The sequence below is a fragment of the Zalophus californianus genome, chromosome 6 (genome assembly GCF_009762305.2).
Source record: "Zalophus californianus isolate mZalCal1 chromosome 6, mZalCal1.pri.v2, whole genome shotgun sequence".
NCBI classification, from domain to species: Eukaryota; Metazoa; Chordata; class Mammalia; order Carnivora; family Otariidae; genus Zalophus; species Zalophus californianus.
In genome coordinates, this window is record NC_045600.1 from 37055261 (window position 1) to 37069612 (window position 14352).

General features: G+C 36.4%; 1 protein-coding gene across 1 annotated transcript in view; it reads left to right on the forward strand.

Annotated features, from left to right (window-relative positions):
- The window catches only part of KCNH5 (potassium voltage-gated channel subfamily H member 5), a 305062-nt gene that overhangs the window by 68699 nt on the left and 222011 nt on the right, over positions 1-14352 (forward strand). Inside the window, exon 6 of the mRNA XM_035728053.1 lies at positions 143-535. Within this exon, the coding sequence (XP_035583946.1) occupies positions 143-535 (393 nt within the window). The remainder of the gene's footprint in view (positions 1-142; positions 536-14352) is intronic.

Consider the following 14352-nt stretch of genomic DNA (forward strand, 5'->3'; position numbering starts at 1 on the left):
AGACAAAACCTTAGGGTCTGACTGGTCTTGAAACCAGGAGTCATGAAAAATTCGCTGTGGTTTGACTTCCAGTAAGTTTGAATTCATTACTAACTGTGCAAAGATGTTCAAGTCATTTATATACACATTGTCTCTCTTTTAGGTTCTTCAGCTGGGATCAGATATCCTTCCTCAGTATAAACAAGAAGCGCCAAAGACGCCACCACACATTATTTTACACTATTGTGCTTTTAAAACTACTTGGGATTGGGTGATTTTAATTCTTACCTTCTACACCGCCATTATGGTTCCTTATAACGTTTCCTTCAAAACGAAGCAGAACAACATAGCCTGGCTGGTGCTGGACAGTGTGGTGGACGTTATCTTTCTGGTTGACATTGTTTTAAATTTTCACACGACCTTTGTGGGACCTGGTGGAGAGGTCATTTCTGACCCCAAGCTGATAAGGATGAACTATCTGAAAACTTGGTTTGTGATCGATCTGTTGTCTTGTTTACCTTACGACATCATCAATGCCTTTGAAAATGTGGATGAGGTAAGTTTTTTTTTTTTCTGAGTACTGTGGATCGTATGTTTTGAGAAAATTAAGATAAAAGGAGTTTACAGATAATCCAAACTTCTTTTTTTTTTTAAGATTTTATTTATTTTATTTATTTATTTTATTTATTTATTATTTATTTATTTGACAGAGAGAGGGAACACAAGCAGGGGGAGTGGGAGAGGGAGAAGCAGTTTCCCCGCTGAGCAGAGAGCCTGATGCAGGACTCAATGCCAGGACCCTGGGATCATGACCTGAGCTGAAGGCAGACACTTTTTTTTTTTTAAAGATTTTATTTATTTGACAGAGACACAGCAAGAGAGAGGGAACACAAGCAGGGGGATGGGGGAGGGAGAAGCAGGCTCCCCGCAGAGCAAGGAGCCCGATGAGGGGCTCGATCCCAGGACCCTGGGATCATGACCTGAGCCAAAGGCAGACGCTTAACTGACTGAGCCACTCAGGTGCCCCCCGAAGGCAGACACTTAACGATTGAGCCACCCAGGTGCCCCAATCCAAACTTCTTTTTAGCCACCACTTTCAGCCTTCACCCTACTTGCTGTAAATTATAATATTCAATGACTTTAATTTTCATCTGCTTCTTCTTCTTGATTTCTGGTTGATAATACCAATTACTAAAACAGTGGTTGTGGTTCGAAGTTGTGGTTTGAAGAAGTGGAGGTTGTGGTTGGAGGAGGTGGAACAGAAGAAAAGCAGAGCATTTGGGCGTCAAATACAGTTATGAATTAGGTAATTGATTAAGAGAGATGAAATAGATGTATTTTCTTTGGAAAACAGTAGCATTCTTTGCATCCATAGATCTTTTGACTCCTTCTTTCCAGATAAAAATGGTAGCAGTGCTTGAATTAACATGAAAAAAAAAAAAACAACCTTTTATGGAAAATCCTCAAATTTTTGCCTGTTTGGTTTCTTCTTTATAGCCTTTGTTTTAAATTTTGTCTAAGTACATTTGTGGTTAGAGACTATATTGGATGACTTCTGATGTCTGGTCTAGTTCAAGGTCCTGTTCGTTCAGTATTACCTGCACAACTAGAAATACTTAAAATGTGGGGGGCACCTGGGTGGCTCAGTTGGTTGGGCAGACAACTCTTGGTTCCAGCTCAGGTCATGATCTCAGGGTCCTGGGATTGAACCCTGCATCGGGCTCTGCACTCAACGGGTAGTCTGCTTGAGGATTCTTTCTCTCTCCCTCTGCTCCTCCCCCTGCTTGCACACACTCTCTCTCTAAAAAAATTAATCTAAAAAGAATACTAAAAATGTGTAAAATCTTTTTTTTTAAAAAAGATTTTATTTATTTATTTGTCAGAGAGAGAGCACACACAAGCAGGGGGAGCAGGAGGCTCCCCGCTGAGCAAGGAGCCCAAAGTGGGACTCGATCCCAGGAACTTGGAATCATGACCTGAGCTGAAGGCAGATGCTTAAGCAATTGAGCCACCCAGGTGTCCCTAAAAATGTGTAATATCTTAAAAGAACACTTCATCCAGAGTTTCGTAGCTTTTAACTTAATAGTGGATGATTTCCAACTTGCTATAGCAAGCTGATAGGATGCAACCAATAATCTCAACTAATAATGTAAAAATGAGTCAATATAGAATGCATCTATTATTAAAATGTGTTCATAATGATAATATTACAAACTTAATTTCCCTAAAGATTCTACTCTGTCCTTGTAGACTGCTCAGATGGAAAATTCTCTACTATATTGTTGTTGTTACTCTATGTATGTTGGGAGGTAGATAGAAACTATTCAGTGACTTTTTCCCCATAAAATTTCTATGCTCAGTTAACTTTAATAATATTAAAAAAACGATTTCCCTGAAAGTTAAGTGTAGATATGGTGTTTTGATGCTGTATACGTTACTTTAAAAATTACAGAAAAAGGAGGAATTATAGTAAATTGTTTCCTAATGTTAGATTCCATTTACACTTGCTTTTAAAGGTACAGTTATATCAAAAACTAATGATGTAATGTATGGTGATTAACATGACAATAAAAAAATAAAAAAAAGAGAAAAAAATAAAGGTACATTTATTTCTTTCCTATTTACCCTCTGGAAGGGTGAATAACTCTGAAGGGTGAATTAACTCTGAAAGGAGTTAATTTTGAAAATGTGAAATATGATGAGATGATAAGCAGTATTTGTATTTCATTTACTATATGAATTAAAATATTAAGATCAATATATTAAGATTTCAGTTATTTAGAACATAGGCATAAAAGGATTTTAATAACAGTAATCAAAAGATTGGCTCAGCTCATAGAAAATACACTAAATATGTTACAAAATAATAAACGCATTTAACATAATATATAAATGTAACAAGAGATCCTCAGCCTCATGCATATTAAGTAAAATGCAGAGTAAAATTACAAACTACACCGACATACCATTTTCACTTAGCACAGTGTTGCAGTGAAAACTCTGTTAACACACTAGGTTGGTGAGTATAGTAGCTAAGAAGGTGCACTGCTTAGCTCATCCTTCATGGAAACCTGATGTCTGGAGCACAGTTCATAGCTTCCTGGAACCTGCTCTTGGTTTGGGAAAGCCAATTGTTAGCATCTTTTCCAAACTCAGCATTCATTTGGTGAGTCATTACACTGTCACACTAGTAGCTTGAAACTGACCTCAATGGGAGTGTTTACACTTAGAAAGCCTAAAATGCTATAAATAAAGGCTTTTTAAATTTTATTTTATTATGTTAATCACCATACATTACATCATTAGTTTTTGATGTAGTGTTCCATGATTCATTGTTTGCGTATAACACCCAGTGCTCCATTCAATACGTGCCCTCCTTAATACCCATCACCGGCCTAACCCATCCCCCCAGCCCCCAGGCTTTTTTTTTGTGTGTGTGTGTGACTGACAACTGCTGCATTTTCTCATCTGCTGCAGTTCACACACTGAGGCCATATTTCCCCAAGGCTACTTTTAGCCAATAATTAAGAGTGGGGGCAATATTATAATTTAGTCTAGTCCTTCTCAATGCAGGACTCCTCTGTTGAGTAACTTTTGCTCTGGGGCTCCCCATTTACCTGTACTGTGGTCTGAGGCTCTTCTACCCCATACCCCTTCACTCACGTGAGACCCGCATTTTGGTCTGAAGGCCCCTCCCTCCTCCCTTATCTTTCCCAGACCTTTAGCTCAGTAAAACTTACACCTCTAACCCTGACTTGGCAGCACTCCGTAGGGGACCCGAACTGATAAAGTGATGGTACGGGCACTCATACGTTGCTCAAGGGACTATAAGTTGGTAAAACTTCTATGAAGAATGACTGACAGTATCTCATTTTGAAGAAAAAAGAAAAAAAGGCCTCAGAGGCAACCACTTTCAAATTGTTTAGGGGATTCTTTTATTATTTGCTTCCACGTCAGCAAACAACAAGATTATGTACCTACCTCTTGGTTTTTCAGTTTTAGGCCTTGTCTTTGACTTCTCAGTCAAAGACTGAGATTTGAGGTTCTAGCCCTTACTATGTCCATGCACTCTTCTCATCACCTCATTTTCACAATACAGGTATATCATTCTTTTGGGTCAATAAATATCATTATGACTACAAATATGCTACTTATGGTGGAACCTTAAACATGCTATGATTGTTTTTCTGCACTTTCCTCAGAGTTGATAAATAGCTGGATTTATTGTTTGCTTAGTTTTTTGTACTTATCACTAATTCAAACACTAAGCTCTCTGCCAGTTGTCTACATCTTCTCTCATTACATTGGTGCGAGCAATATTTGATCAACATCATTTTCTTAAACAAATCTCTCTTTACTCCCCCCTGCCACATGATTGACTTTGGCTAACTATAATACTCTAGGCTAGAGATAATTAGGATTTCTGACCCTTTACATGTGACCTGTGCTCTTTTTGGAAGTTTGATGTATCCTCTCTAACCCGGGGTTCTGAATCTTTCTGATGATATGCCTTAGTGGGGGTCCGTTTTCATCAGTTTGGCTGGGCACTGATGGTGGCCCTTTTCAATCTGGAGAAGCACGTTTTATGTCTTAATTTCTTTTTCCTGTGATGATTATCTCCACCCTTCTCCCCCACTTTTTTTTTTCTTGCTAGAGCTCCTTTCATTCAGATATTGTATCTTTTGGACTAGTCCTCTAATTTTCTTTTTCTCTTCTCTCCTATTTTCCAGCACTTTCTATTTTTGCTATCCTGTCTGGGAGATTTCCTCAACATTATTTTCTCACTTTCTTTGTCCCTATTGATTGTTTTTGCTTAAGGTCTATTTGGCTTGATTCTAATAGAGCTGAATTAGCTTTCATATAGTATTTGGTATATATATTTCTATATTTTAAATTTTATTATTAGAGATTACTATACTCTAGCTGTATCTTCTAAAGATAGTATATGGATTCTGAGAGTCTAACTGACAAGCTTAATCTATGTATATTTATCGAGATTAATTGCATTTTGATTTACTTGAGCACATTCTTTTCTACTTTAAAATGCCTTTCTTTGCTTTTCTCTGTTTTTATTTCCTTTTTCTTCTTTTCTTCCATCTTTTGGATTTTTTTCTCTCATCTCCTGGATTCCCTCCACTAGTTTGGAAGTTTTTCTGTTCATTGATTACTCTTTTTTTTTTTTTTTAAAGATTTTATTTATTTATTTGACAGAGAGACACAGCAAGAGAGGGAACACAAGCAGGGGGAGTGGGAGAGGGAGAAGCAGGCTTCCCGCTGAGCAGGGAGCCCGATGCGGGGCTCGATCCCAGGACCCTGGGACCATGACCTGAGCTGAAGGCAGACGCTTAACGACTGAGCCATCCAGGAGCCCCTCATTGATTACTCTTAACATTTTTAGCATCAATATGTGGCTTATTAGTATCTTTACCCTTCTCCTAATTAATTCAAGGACCTCTGTTCATCTTCTGATCTTTCAAATTATTATTGTCTTGTATTTTGCTTCTATGTTGTTTTTAACTTTCCCTTTTAACTATTATATTGTTGTCTTATTTAATTTCAATACTTATTTAGATATATCCACATGTCTACCAGTTTCTTTGCTCACATTATTTTATGCATTTTTGACTTCCTTCTGGTTCAGTGCCTGTGGGTCGGCTCTGTATTATCTGTTACATGACATCCAACTTTCTGGAACATACTTCTTCAGGGAAACTTTCCTACATTATGTTAAAAAAATTCAACTGAGTAAATTTTAAAGATCGTATTGGCTTTATTCAATGATTCATGAGTTGGGCAGCATCCCATCTAGCAAACAGAGAGGAGCTCTGAGGAGCTGTACAAAATAGAAGACTTTTATAGACAGAAGGGGGCAAGACGAGGACATTATTAGCAAAGAGTGGGTTATTTCAGGCAAGGCCACCTTCCTTTAGAAGGCAGGGGTTCTGTCAGGTGGGTTACCTCACTAGTGCTGACCAGGTAATTCCAGATGGACTGGTTAAGATTACATTCTTGGGAGAGGCTGAAACTGCAATTAAGTTGGTGTTAAGTCTTGGTTTGGTGACATGGGCTTAGCACAAGTGACTCCATTTTGGGCCTCTTGTTTTTTAAAAAATGATTATTTCCAAGCAACTGTAATGAATATCTTCATCGTATTTTATCTTCATTTATGTACCTGAGTACACATTAATGTAAATAAAGTTATTTTTCTTTTGTTGCTTTGTGTGTGTTCATGAGCACTATAACCATTTGTTGTGTGATCTGGGGTCTTATGCCTTCCCTAGAAAATGTTTGTTGTGAGCCTTTGGGACGGTTACTCTGCCTCTCAGTTTCTGTGTCTGTAAGAAAAGGAAAGGTATACCTAATTACTTACACCACAGGGTGGTTATAAGGAACAAATGGGAATAGAGATATGAATGAATTTTGCTTGCAAAATTTTGCATATCTGAGGGGATATTATTATTTCATTTGTGCATGTTTGTTTCCTCAGCTTGATTATAAGCCTTGTGATGGTGAAGAATGTGGCCCATCTCCTTGATAATCCTTTATTACTCTTAGTGCATATCAGTGGCTCACTGACCTGAAGCAATGAAGTGTTAGCAAGGTTTTAGTAAATTGTACAATGACATAAAACTTAAGAATGATGAAGTGCGCTGGTGGTGGCTTGGGAAGGAGAGTATGAATCTGAAAGTAGCAGTTTAATCCTTTAACGTGATGCGGGTGCATGACTTAATAACTCTTTATTTTTATGATTGTCTCAGTTGATGTGCTCTCTGAATGTAATTTGATTTACTAGGAATTCACGAACTGGATATGTGATTCTGTAAGAGCTGTTAGGCACAGAAGGCAGCATGCATTAAAGGAAAGTGTTATGTTTGAGAAGAAGTAATGCAGATTTCCTAGGAACCATAACACAGGGTAAAAATGTTGTCACTAGGAATCCAAGGAATAGAATCAAGCTCTTTTGTAGGTGCAGATGAGTGCAGCTCTGGGTGGTCCTCAGAACCTGATTTCTGGGAGGCTAGGGGGAACTGAGAACTGAATTATAGGGCATCAGAGAAAGATATGGCAGCTGAAGATAATGTACCATTTGGTAGTGTAAGTGAACTTAGGAAACATGATACACAGGATAGTGAGTGGTATTAGTAAGTGGTAAACATGATAAACTAGGTCATGACAAATTGAAATGGGGAAAAGATCACTTTTGCATTGTTTTAGGGGACAAAATGAATGGGACAGCTATTGCTAAGTTGAAATATATAAATATTTTTAGTTTTCTGAAATTTATGGAAAATGATTTCTAAATTATTTTTTTTTTGCAGATTATGCTTGTGAAGCTGCCACATGAATTATTGTGTTTGAGTATACATTGTTTAGATTGCATATTTTTTGTTTCTTATCTAGCCATCAAATCAAGAATTGGAAATTAAAGAAGCTAATTATGCTTGTAGATTTTGGTGACTTTTTCAGCTTCTGATCTCTTTTTCTCCCTTCTGTTGAATCTCAGACCCTCTACCAAATATAGCATGTTAGAAATTGCTATTTAATACAATTTGGTTGCCATTACTTTTTCATTAAAGCCTACAGATAATTTAAAATAATGTTTGAGTGGTACAGGTAGGGATTATTTAATATTTAATATTTCTTTTTCTTAGTTTTCCTAGATTTCATCTTCCTAGATTAAATCCATAGAAACACTGTCCAGTCCACCTTGGAATTGATTGATTTTTCTTATCAGTGTGTTTGCATAGATGATAATAGACTTTACTTTTAAGACCAATTTTAAATTCACAGCAAAATTGAGAGGAAGGTACAGAGCTTTTCCATACAGAGATTGCCAACTTCCCCCCTCCCCCCCGGACAGCCTCTCTCATTACCAACATCCCCCACCATAGTGGTACATTTATTACAATTTATTACAATTGATGAACCTACATTGACATGCTGTTATCACTTAAAGTCCATGTTGTATGTTCTGTGGTTTAGGACAAATGTATAATGATATGTATCCACCATTACGGTATTATACAGAATACTTCCACTGCCTTAAAAATCCTCTGTGGTCTGCCTATTTATTCCTTCCTCCCCCCTAACCCCTAGCAATCACTGATCATGTTACTGTCCATATACTTTTACATTTTCCAGAATGTCATATGGTTGGAATCATATAGTATGTAGCCTTTTCAGATTGGCTTGTTTCATGTTTAATATGCATTTAAGGTTCCTCCATGTCTTTTTATGGCTCATAGCTCACTTCTTTTTGGAGCTCAATAATATTAGATTGTCTGAATATACCAGTTTATTTTTCTGCTAAAGGAGATGTTGGTTGCTTCCAAGTTTTGGCAATTATGGATAAAACTGCTGTAAAATTTGTGTGTAGGTTTTTGTGTAGGAGTAAGTTATCAACTCAGTTGGGTTAATTCCAAGAAATGCAACTGCTGGATCATATGGGAAGATTATGTTCAATTTTGTTAGAAATTGCTGAACTATCTTCCTAAGCTGCTGTACCATTTTGCATTTTCGTCAGCAGTGAATGAGAGTTCCTGTTGATCCACATCCTCACCAGCATTTGGTGTTGTCAGTGTTTTGGGTTTTGATTGTCCTAATAAATGTGTAGTGGTATCTCCTTAATGTTTTAATTTGCAATTCCCTAATGACATAAGATGTTGAACAGCTTTTCATATACTTATTTTCCATCAGTATTTCCTTTGGTCCAGTGTCTGTTCATATCTTTTGCTCATGAAGTTTTTAATTTTCTCCTTGTTGAATTTTGAGAGTTCTTTGTATATTTTATGTAATGGCCGTTTATGAGATATGTCTTTTACAAATATTTCTCTCAGTCTGTGGCTTGTCTTCTCATTCTCTTGATCGTATCTTTCACAGAGCAGAGTTTTTAATATTACTGAAGTTCATTTTATTAATTTTTTCTTTTATGGATCATGCCTTTGGTGTATCTAAAAAGTTATCAGAAAAATCAAGGTGACCTAGATTTTCTCCCATGTTATCTTCTAGAAGTTTTAGTTTTGTGTTTTAAATTTAGGTCTGTTATCCATTTTGAGTTAATTTTTATGAAGGATTTAAGGTCTGTGTCTAGATTGATTTTTTTTTTCATTTGGATGTCCAGTTGCAACATTTGTTGAAAAGACTATCTTTTCTCCATTGTATTGCCTTTGCTCCTTTGTTAAGAATCAGTTGACTATATTTACGTGGGTCTATTTCTGGGCTCTCTGTTTTGTCCCATGGATCTATTTGTCTCTACTTTCACCACACTGTCTTGATTACTATAGACTTAAAGCAAATGTTGAAGTTGGGTAGTATTTGCCCCCAACTTTGTTCTTCTCCTTCAATATTGAGTTGGCTATTCACAACTTTTTCTCTACATATAAACTTTAGAATCAATTTATTGATATCCACAAAATAACTTGTTGGGATTTTGATCAGGATTGTTTTATAACTATAGATCAAGTTAAGAAGAATTGACATTTTTTTTAAAGATTTATTTATTTTAGAGAGTGAGAGAGAGAAAGTGTGGGGGGAAGGGCAGAGAGGGGGGAAAGAATTTTTTTATTGTTTTATTATTTTTAAAATTTATTTATTTTTATTTAAATTCAATTAACATATAATGTATTATTGGTTTCAGAAGTCGAGGTCAGTGATTCATCAGTCTTATATAATACCCAGTGCTCATTCATTGCATACCCTCTTTAATGTCTATCACCCAGTTATCCCGTCCCCCCCCCCCTCCCCGGCAACCCTCAGTTTGTTTCCTATGCTTAAGAGTCTCTTATGGCTTGTCTCCCTTTCTGATTTTGTCTTGTTTTATTTTTTCCTTGGAAAGAGAATTTTAAACAGTCACCCTGCTGAACATGGAGCCCAATGTGGGCTCGATCTCAGGACACTGAGATCATGACCTGAGCTGAAATCAAGAATCAGACACTTCATGGGGCACCTGGGTGGCTCAGTCAGTTAAGCGTCTGCCTTCGGCTCAGGTCACGATCCCAGCATCCTGGGATCGAGTCCCACGTCGGGCTCCTTGCTCAGCGGGGAGCCTGTTACTCCCTCTGCCTGCATCTCCCCCTGCTTGTGTTCTGTCTCTCTCTGTGTCTCTCTCTCTCTTTGACAAATAAATAAATAAATAAAATCTTAAAAAAAAAAAAGAATCAGGTGCTCCCACCAACAGTGTAGGAGGGTTCCCCTTTCTCCGCCAACGTTAAAAAAAAAAAAGAATCAGGAGCTTAACTAACTAAGGCACCCTGAGAAGAACTGACATCTTGACAATATCAAGTATTCCTCTTCATGAACATGGGATATCACTCCATTTATTTAGTTCTTCTTTGATTTCTTTCATCAGAATTTTGTGGTTTTCCTCATATACATCTGTATTTATGTGATTATAATGTTAGCTGTAGGTTTTTTATAGATGTTCTTTATCAAGTTGAGGAAGTTCCTCTGTTACCAGTTTTCTGGGAGTTTTTATCATGAATGATTATTATATTTTATTAAGTGCCTTTTCTGCATCTATTGGTATAATCATGTGATTTTTGTTCTTTAGTCTGTGATGTTATGGGTTATCTTAATTGATTTTTGAGTGTTAAACCAGCCATGCATACTTAGGAAAAATCATACTTGGCCATATTGTATAATTATTTTTATATATTGTTGGCTATATTATATATTTGCAATAGTTTGTTGAGGATTTTTGCATCTATATTCACAAGAAATATTGGTCTGAGGTTTCTTTTCTCATAATGTCTTTGTCTGATTTTGGTAGTAATGTAATTCTGGATTCTAAAAGATGAGTTAGAAGGTATCATATCTACTTCCACCTCTGGAAAAGATTGTAGAAAATTGGTATATTTCTTTCAAAATATTTGGTAGAATTCACCCATGAACTCATCTGGGCCTGGGGCTATTTTGGAAGGTTATTACTGAATTGATTTGTTTAATAGATACAGTTCTTTTCAAATAGCCTATTTTTTCCTGTGTGAATTTGGGCAGATTGTATCTTTCAAGGAGTTGGTCCATTTCTTCTAGAGTTATTCATAGTATTCTAATACTTTTTTTAAAAAAGATTTAATTTATTTACAAGAGAGGGAGAAAGAGAGAGAGAGAGAGAGAAAGAAATCCTCAAGACTCCCTGCTGAGCGCAGGGTCTGGAGCCCAATGTGGAGCTCCATCCCAGGACTCTGAGATCATGACCTGAACCAAAATCAAGAGCTGGCTGCTGAACTCACTGAGCCACCCAGGCGCCCCTCTATTACTATTATTGTTACTATTCTCTTAATGTCTATGTAGTGATGTTCTCTCTTTCATTTCTCAATATTAGTAATTTGTGTCTTCTCTATTTTTTTTTTTCTTAGTAAGTGTGGCTAGAATCTTAATAATTTTATCTATTCAAAGAACAAGCTTTTGGTTTTGTTGATTTTTCTCTATGATTTCTTATTTTCAATTTCATTGAATTTTTTTTTGTCCTAATTTTCATTATGTCTTTTCTTCTTGTTTACTTTGTACTTAATTTTCTCTTCTTTTTTCAGTTTGCTAAAGTAGAAGTTTAGATTATTGATTTTGGATCTTTCTTCTTTTCTAACATTTGCATTTAAAGCTATAAATTTCCCTCTAAGCCCTACTTTCACTTCATCCCACAAATTTTGATACATTGTATTTTCATTTTTATTTAGTTCAAAAACTTTAAAAATTTTTCTTGACATTTCTTATTTGACTCATTTTTTAATTTAGAAGTACATTGTTTAGTCTCCAAGTATTATGAGATTTTCCAACTATCTCTCTGTTGTTGACGTCTAGCTTAGTTCCATTGTGATCTAAAAACAAACACTCTATGACCTCTGTTCTTTTAAATTTGTTAAGGTGTGTGTTGTAGCCCAGAATGTGTTCTATCTTGGTAATGTTTTATGTGAGCTTGAGAAGAATGTGTTTTCTTTGCTGTTTTTATATAAAATAGTTGATCAGTGTCAATTATGTCCAGTTGATGCATGGTGCTGTTGAGTTCTACTATGTCCTTACTGATTTTCTGTCTGCCAGATCTGACCATTTCTGATAGAGAGGCATTGAAGTCTTCAACTATAAGAGTGGATTTATCTATTTCTCCTAGTAGTTCTACTAGCTTTTGCCTCACATATTTTGATGTTCTTGTTAGGTGCATATACATTAATTAAGGCTATTACCTTTTTGGAGAACTGACCGGTTTATCATTATGCAATGCCCCTTTTTATCCTGGTAACTTTCCTTGCTCTGAAGAGCAGGAGACTTTAACTGTGACGAAATCTTCATTTATTGTCTTTGGGGTGATTCTACCTTCTCTTCAGACATAGGTTTTTTTAGTGTCTGCTTAAAAAAACTTCAGCTACAGTTTTAAATCCTTTATACCTTCCAGTTCTTCTCTGCTTGAGAAAGTACCTTAACAATGTTAGTGATTCTAATAACAATCAAAAACCATTTATATTTTTACTGAGGATTACATTGGTGGTTTACCCATACTTGACTTTCACCAATACACTCAGAGGAAAGTGTATGGATGGCCACCCTATTTAACATCCTTTAATTCTTCTTCAAGTCAAAAATTAGGATTGGGTAAAGTTCGAGAATCATGATACAACAGTTCAGGATTGGTAGAAACAGCAAGGTGAGGATTTTGAGGCAAAGAATTCAAAGAACCTTAGGGCATGAACTGTTTGTTTATGCTTTCTACTGAAGAGTTAATCGGTCTTTGGGAAGTTCCTATGATGAAAAAGCAAACCATTTGCCTGGGCAGGAGAGTCCTGGAAAAATTAAGTCACGCTAAGGAAGACAGAGGACTAGCACAAAATCATGTTAACATAGTAAAGTATGGTTTCAGTTCTGAATGTTCAGGCTGAGTGTGGGGTTGCACAGTGTCAGTTCTCTAGTCTTTAAGTCAGGATGATCCTAGTACCTGCCCAATTGAGTCTCATTTGCTTACTTTTGAGTTGTCCCCTTGGGAGAAGGGCACAACTAACATAGCTCTCTGGACGGCTACATAGATAGCTATGAGGTCAAGTCTTGCAGAATGCCTTCTGCTGCCTTACTGATAACCAGTGATTTCTGCCCTGTATCTTTCTGAGTCTTCTGAGAACAGTTTATGGCAGTCTTGTGAATCTGAATGTTTACTAGGTCAGCATTGCAGATACAAATATGGACTTTACAATCAAATGCCTGGTGTGCATTTTTCCAGAAGATGCCAGGTTTGCTGTGATTTGTTTGTGCTTAGGTCATTATGTCAGTCAAAATAAGCCACTTCAGTTACATTCACATTTATACATAAGCTTATACTGAGTTATGAATGGCCATACTCAAAAGTTTTTGTTTGAGCTTTTGCAGATGTTGTAACTGTTTTGGCCACAGTAAGTGAAGAGGCCTAGATGAAAGGAGATTATGCAACAGTTATTTTGTTATAATTACAAATTGTAAGGCTAGCAGAATTTTTAACTCAAATATGGTCATGCTAGAATTTTAGAACCATTTGAACTGCTTGTGTTCAATATTAAAATCTAACAAAAGTTTAATGGTAGTACATATATTTAACAACAGTTTCACCTTTATTGGCAAAGAAAGTATTCATATTTAGGGAATAAAATTTCCATGTGCAGAAGCCTGTCAGTACATGTAATAAAGTTATGTCACCAGGACTGATAATTTCTTTTCTTTAGTGTGATTAATAAGCCATGTACCTAGATTGAATTTTGAGATGTGGTAGTTCATTCAGAAATATAAAGGAATAGCTCAAGAGGGATTTATTTTTTTCTCAAAGTCATCCTTTAAATGCAAAAAAAAAAAAATGCCTTATGTGACTTCATTCATCCATTCATTCAACAGGTATATATTGAGCTACTTCTTTATTATAAATATTGGGAATCTCAGCAGTGAACAAGCACATAAATCCTCCCTATCTTCATGGAACTGTCAAGGAGAAATTGCACTGAACACTTGTTAAAAATGGGAAGAAAGACTTTGTTCAAGACTATTGCAATAGGGGAGCGAGATTGAACTTAACTCTGTTGAAACAGAAGGCGAAGAAGTTAGTCAATGTGATTTAAGACATCTGTGTTTGCTAATTGGTGTCATCAAAGTTAGGCTCCTACTCTCCCACAGACACTGAGAGATAGGGGTGCTATTTTTCTTGAATATGTTTCAAAGGGATGGCTCCCAAGTCCTTGAAAAAGACATTCCTGGCTTGTACAACTGACAGGAGTCTGGGAGAAGATTTATATCTCAAAGGGGCAGAGAAAGAATTTATGACTGAAAGCTTTCTAAAGTAAATGCTCTAAGAAAAGGGAGATCAGGGGCCTAGAGTCAAGGAAAAAGCCTGTCTAAAGTTTAATCAAGCTGCATTAAGGCTGTCTT